General features: G+C 37.0%; 1 protein-coding gene across 6 annotated transcripts in view; it reads right to left on the bottom strand.

Moving 5' to 3' along the window:
* The window catches only part of CSGALNACT2 (chondroitin sulfate N-acetylgalactosaminyltransferase 2), a 45,798-nt gene that overhangs the window by 27,843 nt on the left and 3,217 nt on the right, over window positions 1–14,738 (bottom strand). For all 6 annotated transcript variants that reach the window (XR_013397685.1, XR_013397686.1, XR_013397687.1 and 3 more), the window contains 1 exon segment: window positions 396–1,319. Coding sequence is in view for 3 of the 6 variants with exons in the window: in XM_077945127.1 (XP_077801253.1) it covers window positions 396–1,056 (661 nt within the window). In the remaining 3 variants the exon portion in view is untranslated.

The following is a 14,738-nucleotide window of genomic DNA, read 5'->3' as shown; positions in this document are numbered from 1 at the left end:
GTATGACCCCTTGTTCAGACAGACACTTCTCCTTCCTCCAATACGAAAAATAGCTAAGAGTCTACTAATATTTTCTTTATCAAACGGTTTTCAAGTTTTGAGTCTTAGTTTACACATTTTTAAAAACATAAAAAACACCGAGATCAGATAAGTAATATAAATCATACACATGCAACAAGAGCTGTTTTATTCTATTTCCCTAGTCCTTATTCTCCAATTTTATTATGATCTCATTATACCTTTTTCCAGAAGGCCACTTAAAATTCTTGGTGGAATGAAGTGCGAAAACTTTAAGTGTTTTAATACTGTGGACAATGACTGACTTATGTTACCAGCATACAATACTAGCATTTGTCTTACTAATATAATATTGACCAACGTATTTTTCACATTACCTTCTATGAAGTCATTTTCATTAAATATCAGTTTCTCTCCAAGTGGACCCTCCTCATCTTCTTGTTCATCATCTTCATCAGGATTATTAATGACCTCCAAGCCAGCTTCAATAACTTCCACCAATTCATCTCGTTTGTCTTTTCTAACTGGTTTTTCTTCAGGATGGCGAGTGAGACCCATTTCCAATTGAAATACTTTCATTAAGGTAAAACTTTCAAAGGGAATGACCCCATACTCACTGGGTAGTTTGGCCCCTATGCTAACTTCAGCTTTGTCAATTTGGGAATGAAGAAACTCTAAAAGATCACTAGGTGCTTGCTCTTTGTTGCTCTGATAGCCTATGCCATTAGCCCCTACATTCTTTCTTTCTTGCAATGACCTCATCTTTTCACTCATTTCTTGTAACTCTTGTTTTAGTTGAGCAATTTGGCGTTTCAGACTGGTTGCCCTGGTCTGATAATGTTCTTCTTGTTCCTGTAGGAGGGCTTGATAATACTCTTTACCATAATTTTCCCCAACAACACCAGGAAGAGATGCATTTCCATCAGTCTGGGGGGCACATTCCAGGAGGTACATAAATAATACCAAACTGCAGAGCAAAGCGAGGCCCAACAGCAACCAGTGGGTCCGGGTGTGAAGAATCAGTCCTCTTCTAGGCATTCTTATTAATGTGTATTTGCCTATCAAAATAAGCTCTTTGTGTGTTCATACCTTCAGTAAAAAGTTATCAAAAATTAAAAACAAAATCAGAATTTCCATAAAAGGTACCCAAATAATTCTGCCGTAGCTTTAAGTTTTTCTTTCTTCAGCCGTCATGACTACTTGCAGAAATGGGAAGTTATGTATACTTTCTGTATTGTTACCATGATATCCAGAATAAAGCAATCTGACATATAAAATCCATTATATTGGTAGTGATTTTTCTGAAAGACACAGATCAGAATCAATCAGAATTTTGTTCCCTTAAGGATATCAAATTTGTTTGTGGCTTCAGTGAACTTAGCTACGTGACTACTACATGCAGAGAACTATGAGAGGTACTAATATAATTTAGCATATTCAGTAAATACTGGGAGAATTTTTTTTTTTTTTGAGACGGAGTCTCACTCTGTCACCCAGGCTGAAGCGCAGTGGCACGATCTTGGCTGACTGCAACCTCTGGCTCCTGGGTGCAAGTGATCCTTCCATCTCAGCTTCCCGAGTAGCTGGTACTACAGGCACCTGCCCACCACACCCAGCTAATTTTTGTATTTTTAGTAGAGACGAGGTTTCACCATGTTAGCCAGACTGGTCCTGACCTCAGGTGATCTGCCTGTCTTGGCCTCCCACAGCCCTGGGATTACAGGTGTGAGCCACTAAGCCTGGCCTGGGAGAATTTTTAAAAATACCTTACAAAACAATAAATTATGTATAATACTTTTAACTAGTATGTCTACACGGCTATAACTTGAGTCAAAGAAACATTAAAATTACGTTCAGCATAGTCTATATTACATATATTCTACTGTTCTCTAATTTTTTGAAAATTATATTGCCTATAATTCTTTATTAACATAGTATTTCAATTACCGCACCATTTCCCAACTAAAGCTTATGTCCATTTGGGAACTGAGTTTATAGAAATTGTTTCTGTTATAGTAATAATGGTTTACTGGAGAGAGATATTTTCTTCCAGTTTATTCAACTCAAGCATTCTACCTCATTAATTTCTACTGCTCAGCTCAGCCAGTCTAGAAGCCTTAAAATTAAGTGGAGGAAAGAACAATTTCATAAGCTCACAGACATCTGAAAAACACATTAAGAAAACATTTTTATATCCAATGTCCTCCAGTAGATTATTTGCACATTAGATTACACAATTCTTTCCACTGTATTATGCATCAACAGATTTCCTACAAGTCTAGAAAGGTTTGGAGTCTATACAAAGAAAAAACATGAAGAATTTAATCATCCTTATCAGCAGAGAAAAAAATTCAAAAACCATTTATACATTTATAAAATTACATGCCATCGTTCATGCCACAACCAGTTGTGCAAACTCCTCCATGTCTTTAATGATTCTTAACTCTAGAAATAGAGGTTTAACTTAGGACAAGGGAGGCAAGGAGGCCTTCACTGCAAAGAGAACTTCCATCGTAACAAAGTGCTTGTTGAGAAGGATAATGTGATATGACAGCAGGCTTTTAACAGTAATGGTTTTCTCACTGCAGCAAAACCTGGAAGATCACTACAGATTATCAGTCCTAGCCAGTAAAAAACCTGGATGCTTTCTGTGGCAAATGCTGCAATGCGTTTGTTTTTGTTTTTGTTTTTTGGTAACATGTCTGTATAAAACATAGGACAGATGAAAACTTCTTATGGCCAATATACCACAAATAATGGTCTTAACTCTCCTTAGTCATTTATTATTTTAGTAAACCAAATGATAACCAAGTATCTTGGAAAATTTAGTTCACTACAAGGGAGTCTTTTTTTTTTTTTTTTTTGAGACGGAGTCTGGCTCTGTTGTCCAGGCTGGAATGCAGTGGCGCGATCTCGGCTCACTGCAAGCTCCGCCTCCCGGGTTCATGCCATTCTCCTGCCTCAGCCTCCCGAATAGCTGGGACTACAGGTGCCCGCCACCACGCCCGACTAATTTTTGTATTTTTAGTAGAGACGGGGTTTCACCGTGGTCTCGATCTCCTGACCTTGTGATCCGCCCGCCTCGGCCTCCCAAAGTGCTGGGATTACAGGCATGAGCCACCGCGCCCAGCCAAGGGAGTCTTTTACTATGACAGTATCTCTCTTACTGATTATAAATCTTGTTTGAGTGACATAGAGAAAAACAGAAAAAAATAGTTGGCTTTAAGAAATACTATCTAATTAAAAAATAAGAATACGAAACTAATATTATTTCCAGGACTTAACCATACCTCAAAACCATAATCCCTAGCATAAGAAAACACTTGAGTTTCAAAACCTAGCAGTAGCTTTTTAAACTATTATTACTAGTCCATTTATTAGGAAAAAGAACTGAAAATGTGGAGACATAATCTTGTAAAATAAAGATATACATACTTTAATAAAGATACACATACTTAAGCATACTATACTCAAAACTGAAGTGAAACTGGAACAGAACTACCACTATCTTTTATTAATATGGTACCTCATATGTCTTCTTTATATACACAATGTATTTTAGACAATGAGCTATAACTCAGACAATGGGTCACTACTGAAGGTTTACTTTTCAATAAAATAGAATTGAAAATATCAGTGGCAGTGTTAAAGCTAAGGTCATCTTTCTTCCTCTTCCCTTTAAGGGAAATACAGGTTTTGAGATATCCTACTTAATATTACAGTTGAATATTTTCTGATAAAATGAAAGAAAGGATACTGTAATTACTTCAGAATGTAAATGTTAGTTGCATAATTCTGTGGTTATTAAAAATGAAAGATTTCAATTAAAATTTTATTTGCCTAGTTCCTGAAAGGAACTCTATGGCCATAATCTAGAAGATTACATTATAACTGTTCTATCATATAAATTATGTTAAGAATATTACAGGAAACATTTTTCTGTTGTTACATCTTGATTGTCATCATTCTATGAAATGTGTTTGTATCATGAATACGGTTCATTCACAGCCCAGAGTTAATCCCAACAAGCCTTCTAAGCACAAATGCAGATAGTTAAGTGTTTTGAGGAGAGAAAAGGATAACATGAAGATGGGAAAATAAGCTGTTAAAGGTATGTAACATGAAACCAAAGATCTCAGGATTGAAAGAAACCTTACAAGCCCTCAATTCTAACTCTCTAAAACTGACTAAAAAACTGACTTCCTCTTACAACCAAGATGAAGTAATGGGCCAGATTTACTCTCAGATTTGCTCTCTTTGGTTGTCTTGAAACAACCAAAAAAAAACCAACCCTTTCTGCCAAAAAACCCAAAATATGAAACAATGATTTTCAAAATATTTAACATCAGGTAACAAAGGACAGTGATCCCCAGAGAAAGAAGAAACAAATGGTTGCCAGCTTACTGCTTTAGTTTCTGAGCCACACAAGGAGGGGAACCTAAGCAGAGCCCAGCAGATTCCCTGAGTTGATGGGATGCAGCTCACAGTCTGAGGAGACCAAGGTATGTAGGATTAAAGCAAATAGTACCAGAGTGGATACAGCTGCAGAGAGAGAGAACTCCAGAAATCTGAATAGGATATCCCATGGGTATTTGGCAGCGCACTGATCAGTGAAGGCTTATGAGGCAACTAACGGGCTAAGAAAAGGACCACACACAAAATTAGAGGACACAGAACCCAGCATTCATACAGGGCCAGGATTAGTGCATGTTCCCACCAGACAGACTGGAAAACCTCAAAATTCCCAGGGCACTGGGTAGACTAGCACTCAAAAAAGTCTTGTCTCAGTAGTGGGAAATAATTAGCTCCAGACTAAACATGACACTAATCCTGCCAATACATCTTAAAAGCAAGACTTGAAAGGATCACATTATTTCCAAGTAATAGCACAATAAGCCTTAAGAATATTTATAAGAATATAGAAATATCCAGTACTCAACAAAATAAAATTCACAGTATCTGGCATCTCAACAAAAATTACCAGGCATAAAAAAATATGATCCATAATGAGAAAAATTGATGATTAAAACTGACCAATGATTAGAACTGACAGATGTGGGAGTCTGCAGAAAAAGCACACCAAAACAGCTATCATAACTGTATTTTTAAAATGATGTTTATGTTCAAAAATTTAAGTAGAGGTATGAATGACATAAAAGAGATCCAAGTTAAACTTCAAGAGATGAAAATTTCAGTGTCTGAGATGAAAAATACACTGAATGGGATTAATGGCAGATTAGATATTTTAGAAGAAAATATTAGTAAACTAAAGATGTAGCAACAGAAACTATGCAAAAACAGAAAGAAAAAAGAATGAAAAATTTAAACAGAGCATTGATAAGCTCTGTGATAATTTCAAACAGCCTAATATACATGTAAATGGAGTCCCCAAAGAAGGGGGAAGGAGTTAGGAGAAATAGATAAACAAGGCTGAAAATTTCCCAAATTTGATGGAAACTATAAACACACATAAGAAACTCAACCAATCCCAAATAGCCATAAAGAAAATTGTAGCAAGGCACATGATAATCAAATTGCTCAAATCCAATGTAAAGAGAAAAATCTTTAAACTGGCCACATGAAAAATGCACATCACATACAAGGAACAAAAGATAATAATGACAGATTACTCCTTGAAAATTGCAAGTAATTAGACAGTGGAACAATTATCTTTAAAGAACTGAAAAGAAAAATATACCAGCCTACAATTCTATACCCAGAAAAATTATCTTTGAAAAAGGCAAAATACTTTCCCTACATAAAAAGCTAAAGGAATTCATCACCATCACACCTGTACTGTAAGTCTTTTAGGCACAGGAACATAATACCAGAAAGGAATATGGATTTATACAAAGCAATGGAAAACATCATTAATGTTAAACTACATTGGTAACATAAGATTTTTGCTCATTATTATCTAAATCTCTTCAAAAGATAACTGAATAAAATAGACAAAATCCTAGAAAGATAGAAACAAAACTGATTTAAGAAATACCGGATATGAATAGACTTACATGACAAAAGATTGAATTAATAGTAATAAAAAAAACTACTCACAAAGAAAAGTCCAGGCCTAGAGGCTTCACTGGTAGAATCTACCAAATATTTATTTATTCTTCTTATTTTTTTGAGAGAGTTTTGCTCTTGTTGCCCAGGCTGGAGTGCAATGGCGCAATCTCAGCTCACTGCAATCTCTGCCTCCCAGGTTCAAGGGATTCTCCTGCCTCAGCCTCCCGAGTAGCTGGGCTTATAGGCATGTGCCACCATGCCTGGCTAATTCTGTATTTTTAATAGAGATGGGGTTTCTCCATGTTGGTCAGGCTGGTCTCGAACTCTTGACCTCAGGGGATCCACCCGCCTCAGCCTCCCAAAGTGCTGGGATCACAAGCGTGAGCCACCACGCCCAGCCTAGTAAACATTTAAATAAGAATTATTATTATTAAATAAGAATTATCTTCACAGACTCTCCAAAAAACAGAAGAGGAGGAAGCATTCTATAAGGTCAGTATCATCCTACTACCAAATCCAAAGACATTAAAAGAAAACCATAGGCCAATATCCTATATGAATATAAATACAAAAATCCTCAACAAAATACTAGTAAAACGAACCCAGCAATATATAAAAGGAATCATACATCATGACCCAAGATTTATCCCAGGACTGCAAGGCTGGTTTAACATCTGAAAATCAATTAATACAATATACCATATCAATAGAAGACAAAATTCACTTGATCATCTCAACAGACATGGAAAAAGCATTTGACAAAAACACCATTTCGTAATAAAAAGCATTCAATAGGGGCTGGGCGCAGTGGCTCACACCTGTAATTCCAGCACTTTGGAAGGCCGAGGTGGGCGTATCATGAGGTCAAGAGATAAAGACCATTCTGGCTAGCACGATGAAACCCCGCCTCTACTAAAAATACAAAAAAATTAGCCGGGTGTGGTGGTGGCATGCACCTGTAGTCCCAGCTACTCAGGAGGCTGAGTCAGGAGAATCACATGAACCTGGGAGGCAGAGGTTGCAGTGAGCCGAGATTGCGCCACTGCACTCCAGCCTGGGCAACAGAGCGAGATGCCATCTCAAAAAACCAAACCAAACCAAACTAAACCAAACCAAACCAAACACCATTCAATAAACTAGAAGAGACCTTCTTAATATAAGAAAAGGGACCTACAAAAACCTCATAGCTAACATTGTATTTAATGATGAAAGACTGCATGCCTTTCCCCAAGATCAGGAATAAGACAAGGATGTCTGCTCTTGTCACTTCTATTTACATTGTTCTAGCCAAAGCAAGTAGTCAAGAAAATGAAATAAAAGGCATCCAGATTGGAAAGGAAGAAGTAAAACTATCCTTATCTGCAGATGATATGATCTGTATGCAGAAAATCCTAAGGAATTCACTAAAAATCTATTATAACTAATAAATGAGTTCAGCCAGGTTGTAGGATACAATATCACTATACAAAAATCAATTGTATTTCTACATATTAGCAATAAGCAATCTCAAAAAGAAATTAAAAACAATTCTGTATACAATATGGCATTGAAAAGAACAAAATAGTAATAATTTTAACAAAAGAACTGCAAGACTTGTATTCATAGAAACTACAAAACATTGTTGGAAGACATTTAACATTTAAATAAACAGAAAGACACCACACTCATGATTGGAAGGCTTAATATTGCTAAAAGGATAATGTTCCCCAATTAATGTACAGATTAAACACAATCCTCTTCAAGAATCCCAGTGGACTTCTTGCAGAAATTGGCAAGCTGATCTTAAAATTTATACAAATTCAAGAAACCCAGAATAACCCAAACAATATTGAACAAGAAAAATGAAATTGGAGGAAAACACTTCCCAATTCCAAAAATTACTACAGAGCCACAGGTAATTAAGACAATGTGGTATGGCATAAAAACAGACATATAGTCAATGGAATGGAACTTAAAGCCCAAAAATAAATCATCACATTTATGGTTAGTTGATTTTCAACAAGAGTAGCAAGGCAGTTCAATGGGTGAAAGAATAGTTTTTTCAATAAATAGTACTGGGACAACTGGATATTTACAGGCAAAAGAATGAAACTAGACTCCTACTTCACACCACATTCAAAAATTATCTCAAAATGGGTCAAAGATCTGAATGTAAGAGTCAAAACTATAAAACTCTCAGAATAAAACCTATGTGTAAATATTTGTGACCTTGGATCAGGCAACAGCTTCTTATGACACCAAAGTCAAAACAAATATTAATTGGACTTCATCAAAATAAAAAAAACTTGTGTTGCAAAGGACATCATCAAGAAAGTGAAGAAAAAACACACAGAATTAGAGGACATTTGTAAATCATTTGTCTGTCTGTCTTTAAAACGAAAAAAAGAAAAGATAATTCGACAAGCAAAAGACCTGAACAGATATTTCTGTAAAGATAAATAAACGGCCCATATAAGTACATGAAAAGATGCTCAACACCATTCGCCAAAAAGGAAATGCAAATCAAAAGCACAATTAGATACCACTCCACATCCACTAGCATGTAATTCAAAGTGAAATCATAGACCTAAATGGAAAACCTAAAACTATAAAACTAAAAGCAAACATAGGATAAAATCTTTGTCACTCTGAGTTAGGCAAATATTTCTTAGATATGATATTTAACAGCATAAATGATAAATTGAATTTCATCAAAATTAGTAATCTGTGCTCTTTCAAAGACATTGTTAAGAGAATGAAAAGACAAGTCATGGACCTGGAGAAAATATGGGCAAAGCATGCAGCTTATAAAGGACTTGTACCAAGAATATATTTTAAAATGACCAAAATGAAATAATAAACCAAACTCAATTAAAATGTGGGAAAATGCCTGAACACTTCAAATAAACACTTGAAAAAGATGCTCAACATTGTTAGTCACTAGGGAAATGCAAATCAAATCATAATGAGACACCACTACACACAAGGGCTAAAAATATAATGGCTAACATTAAAAAGAATGACTATACCAAGTGTTGTTAACGTGGAAGGACTAGAACTTTCATACACTGCTGATGGGAATAAAAAATAGTTTTGTTAATAAGTTATGAACTTAACAAGTTATTTTCTTTCTTATTAAAAAAAAAAAAAAAGACAGGACCTTGCTCTGTTACCAAAGCTGTAGTGCAGTGGCTCTATCATATTGTAACTCAATGCAGCCTAACTCCTGGGCTCAAGTGATCCTCCTGCCTCAGCCTCCCGAGTATCTGGGATTACAGGTGGGAGCCACTATACCTGGTGTGATGGCTAATATTGAGTGTCAACTTGACTGGACTGAAGGATACAAAGTATTGTTCATGGGTGTGTCTCTGAGGGTGTTGCCAAAGGAAATTAACATTTGAGTCAGTGGACCGGGAGGGGTAGACCCACCCTCAATCTGGGTGGGCACCATCTAATCAGCTGCCAGCGGGGGTAGAATAAAGCAGGTAGAAGATGGAAGAGCTGACTTGCTGAGTCTTACGGACTTCATCTTTCTCCCATGCTGGATGTTTCCTGCTCTGGCACATCAGACTCCAAGTTCTTCAGCTTTTGGACTCTTGGACTTACACCAGTGGTTTTCCAGGGGCTCTTGGACCTTTGGCTGCACAGACTGAAGGGCTGCACTGTTAGCTTCCCTACTTCTGGGACTCGGACTGATCCACCACTGGCTTCTTTGCTCAACTTGTAGATGGCCTATCATGGGACTTCACCTTGTGATGATGGTATGAGTCAATTCTCCTTAATAAACTCCCTTTCATATATACATATATCCTCTTAGTTCTGTCCCTCTAGAGAACCCTAATACACTTTGCTAATTAAAAAAATTTATTTTTTCTTTTTTTTGTTTTGAGACGGAGTCTCGCTCTGTCGCCCAGGCTGGAGTGCAGTGGCGCGATCTGGGCTCACTGCAAGCTCCGCCTCCCGGGTTCACGCCATTCTCCTGCCTCAGCCTCCCCAGTAGCTGGGACTACAGATGCCCGCCACCTCACCCGGCTAGTTTTTTGTATTCTTTTTAGTAGAGACAGGGTTTCACTGTGTTAGCCAGGATGGTCTCGATCTCCTGACCTTGTGATCCGCCCGTCTCGGCCTCCCAAAGTGCTAGGATTAAATTTTTTTTTTTTTTTAGAGAGAGAGTCTTGCTATGTAGTCCAGGCCAAGTTTCTTAATAAGTTAATAAGCCTAGTCATATGATCCAGCCATTCCATTCCTAGATATTTACCCAAAAGAAATGAAAACACATATTCATACTATTAAAATAAGATGGAGAATAGGTCTGTAAATCTCCTGAACAAAGCCAGTTAAGCCATTAAAACAACCCTGACCTTGCAAATATAAGCAATAGAAGCAAAACTTAATTTGGGCTGTTTGCAAATGTAAAACTTTGCTTATTTTTTGTCTGTGCCTATATTAAAGAAACATGGTGGCTCATGCCTGTAAGCACCTTGGGAGGCTGAAACAGGAGGATCACTTGAGACCAGAATTTGAGATCATCCTGGGCAATATAGCTAGCGAGACCTTGCCTCTATAAGAAATTTAAAAAATTAGCCAGGCGTGGCAGTGCATGTCTGTAGTTCCTGTTGTCCTGGTTACTTGAGGCTGAGGTGGGAGGATCACTTGAGCCCAGGAGTTCAAAGCTGCAGTGAGCTACGATCGAACCAAAGCACTCTAGCCCTGTCTCTTAAAAGAAAAAAAAAAAGAAACAAACAAACTTAGGTTATGCCAATTAGAAGCCATCAACTAACTTATATAACTAGGGACTTTACAATAGGATGGACTAAACAAGGCAACTGTATAAATGCAATTAATCAAATATTGTCTTTGCCTTGCTTCCTTGTTCATCCTATAGAAGTCTTCTGCTCACATTCCTTTGGTGGAGTCCCAAATCATTTTTGATTTGTTGCTGCCTGATTCATGAATTGCTGTTTGCTCAGATAAAACTCTTTAAAATTTTATTCTGCCTCAGTTTATATTTTAACCATACCAAAACCTGTACACAAATGTTCATAGCAACTTATATGTGTAGAGCCCAAAACCAGAAACAACCCAGTGTCCATCAACAGGTAAATGGACAAAATGTAAAACAGACACACAATGGAACACTGCTTAGCAATAAAAAGGAATAAACTCTGACACATGTTTCACCATGGATACATATCAACAATTACTCTGAGTCATAGGAGCCAGGCAACAGAAGTACTTACTATATGATTCTATTTATATAAAATTTTAGAAAATGCAAGGTAATTTGTGGTTAACTGAAGGTAAATCAGTCAATGATTTCCTGTGGGAGGTGGTACCAGGAAGGAATTATAAAAAGGGATGGAAAAACTTTTGGGAGTAATGGATTTGTTCATTACTTTCGTTGCAGTGATGATTTCACAGGTGTATACATATGTTAAAACTTATCAAATTGCACACTTTAAATATGTGTAGTTTATGTCAATTATACCTCAATGAAGCTGTTTAAAAAATAAAGCCAAGTCAGATTTAGTAGTAGTGCCAAAAAGGCATTTGTAAAAAAAAATAAAAAACCAAAAATCCTCCAGTTTGTTTACTGAAGTATAAAGATTTATTGATTACAAGTTTGCATTTAAAAAACAAAACTAAGCCCCTTATCTCCCCAAAAGTAGAGTACTACATATTTCTCTAAAGGTCTTACCATATCTTTTCTCTTTGCCTTGTGACTTGGAGACAAGAGAAGTGTTAAAGATAGTTAATTCTACAGCATTAGTCCCTTACATAATAATATGACCCTTAAGGAGTTTCTACTCAATCTTGATTATACACAATTTTTGGTACTACGAACACAAAAGTTACGCATCTTTTCCAGGACGTGTACATTGCAGTATGTCAAGTTAACCTGCAAGACTAATCTACTGCCCTCTGAAGGATACAATCCATTTGAGTCTATTATAAAACATATTCTGTATAATCTTCCCAAATTTTCTGCAAAGAACAATTTCTCATTAAAGTTTTCAAAAACTAAATTTATAATTTTGAGTTCATTTTTTACAAAGCAAAAACAAAGTCACACAATTATCTGGAAAACATAAACCAGTCAGAAAACTAAACCATTATGAAGTGTAAATATCTAGGAAGCAGGAGATTAGAATGTTTTATTTCTTGGTAAGTTTTTGATTACTTGATGAGTATTACAGTGATGCATGGGTTGTCAATATGTTACTGAATAAGTGATCTGTAAGTACTGATCATCTGAAAGCAGCACTTATTCAACAAACACTTGATTACCTACTGTGTGTCAGGTACTGTGCTGAGTACCAAGGACAAGTAATATCAAATGGATCCTTTTGACAGCGTGTTTCTGGAGAAAACTATACTCATGGCACCCGGATTTCAGCAAGACAAAGGAGAAAAAGGTGCCAAACTGTGGCACAGTAAAAACAACTTAAAGAGTCAAGTGTAACAGCTACTTAATAGCTATGTAACCTTAGGCACAACACTTTACCTCTCAGGGCTTCCTCTAAAAAATGAGGCAGTTTTGCCTGAACAGTCAATGTTCCTTCCAAGATATTATGATTCCTTTAGTTAAACCACACACACACACACACACACACACACACAAAATTTTGTAGAGAAAACTTGATTTAAATGCACAGGTCATTTAATTCAGCAATTCACAATTCCACTTTCCTGATTCCATACTACAGAAGTATCCATACTACTATATAAGGTCACATACATAGGATGTTTATCAGTGTTATATGTAAGAGCAAAATAAAAACAGAAGCAACTTAAAGTTCATCAATAGAGGTAAGGTTAAATTAACTGAAGACATTTACACAACAGAATATTTTAAAGGAATTACATACATCTTTATGTGCTGATGTAGATAATACCTACAAAATGGTGTTACCATGTTGCAAATATTTTTTCTCAGTTTGTCTTGTCTACAATAGGCTTGGGAGCCAGATGGCCTGAATTCAAAGATCTGCATCATGGTTTCCTACTCTTCATTACAGACAAATTCCATAATATATGTAAACTTCAGTTTCCTCCTCTGTTAAGTGGGAATAATTGCAGAACCTACCTTAGAGTATAATTATAACACTTATTCAAGTAAAACATGACAAGCATAAGTGCTCAGTAAGTGTTAGGTATTATTTCCTATTAAGCAAAGTTTTGTTGTTGGTGGTGGTAGTGGTAATAGACTCAAATCTATTAATCTTTTCCTACTTCTTGATTTTAGCTTCCCTACCCGAAGTAATCCTAATAAAAGTAAATTTTCCCTCAAATAGATAGCTAATTCTTGCCATTTATCATGCAATCCATGCTCTTGTCACTAGTCTGAAATGCCACCTTTATCATTAGCAAAATTCCTATATATGCATAAGTCCATTTCTGACCTCTAAACCAGGAATCAGCAAATATTTTAGGTCAGACAGTAAATGTCACAACCAGTTGATTCTGCTTTTGCGGCACAAAAAAGCATTATTTTTTTTTTCTCCCCAAAGCATTAAAAAATGTAGGGCTTGGGCACGGTGGCTCACGCGTGTAATCCCAGCACTTTGGGAGGCTGAGGCAGGCGGATCACGAGGTCAGGAGTTCAAGACCAGCCTGAGGAACATGATGAAACCCTGTCTCTACTAAAAATACAAAAATTAGCCGGGCATGGTGGTGTGCACCTGTAAACCCAGCTACTCAGGAGGCTGAGGCAGGAGAATCACTTGAACCCAGGAAACAGAGGTTGCAGTAAGCTGAGATTGCACCACTGCACTCCAGCCTGGGCGACAGAGCAAGACTCTGTCTCAAAAATAAATGAATAAATAAATAAATAAATACAAAATAAAAAAATAAAAAGTGTAAAAGCCAGCCTTAGATCACAGGCTATACTAAAATAGGTAGCCAGCCATACTGGCAATCCCTGCTTTAACTTCTAAAAAATTGTTACACTTTAAAAATTTCACAAAATAAATACGTGTGATAAAAAGGTTAAACATCATATAAGGACACACAACCCCAATCCCTGCTGTGAGCTGGTAGGGAAGAAGGGTGGGGAACAGTCAGCAAACCTAATACATCCTTCCATAAGCTCTCAGAAAAATGCATACTTCTTGATCATCCCCACTGTATAGATGAAGAAACAGACCAGAGAGGGAAGGGTTGATCTATATTTGCCAGTCCTTTGTCCTCTGATACTTATTTCTCCCTGGCTCAGGCTGCCCAAGACTCTGCCTGGACACTCCTACCTTCCGGATGTCTGTTATCTCTGTGGTTATTTCCTCTTTTCCGATTTCTAACGCCTCCTGGAACTCCTATTAGATGTATATTGGCTCTTCTAGATCTACTTTGCATGTCATGGCTAGTCTTTTCCACTTTCTTTTTCTTTCTTTCTTTTTTTTTTTTTTTTTTGAGACAGTTTCACTGTCAGGCTGAAGTGCAGTGGCAGCCTCCACTGCCTGAACAGCTGGGATGACAGGTGTGCACTACCATACTGCTAATTTTAAAAATTATTTGTGGCCAGGTGCGGTGGCTCATGCCTGTAATCCCAGCACTTTGGGAGGCCGAGGCAGGTAGATCATGAGGTCAGGAGATCGAGACCATCCTGGCTAACACGGTGAAACCACATCTCTACTAAAAATACAAAAATTAGCCGGGCGTGGTGGCGGGCACCTGTAGTTCCAGCTACTCAGGAGACTGAGGCAGGAGAATAGCGTGAACCTGGGAAGTGGAGC

This window comes from Macaca mulatta, chromosome 9 (genome assembly GCF_049350105.2).
Source record: "Macaca mulatta isolate MMU2019108-1 chromosome 9, T2T-MMU8v2.0, whole genome shotgun sequence".
NCBI classification, from domain to species: domain Eukaryota; kingdom Metazoa; phylum Chordata; class Mammalia; order Primates; family Cercopithecidae; genus Macaca; species Macaca mulatta.
The sequence above is the reverse complement of the archived record's forward strand: the minus strand, read 5'-3'. Positions and strand labels throughout refer to the sequence as shown.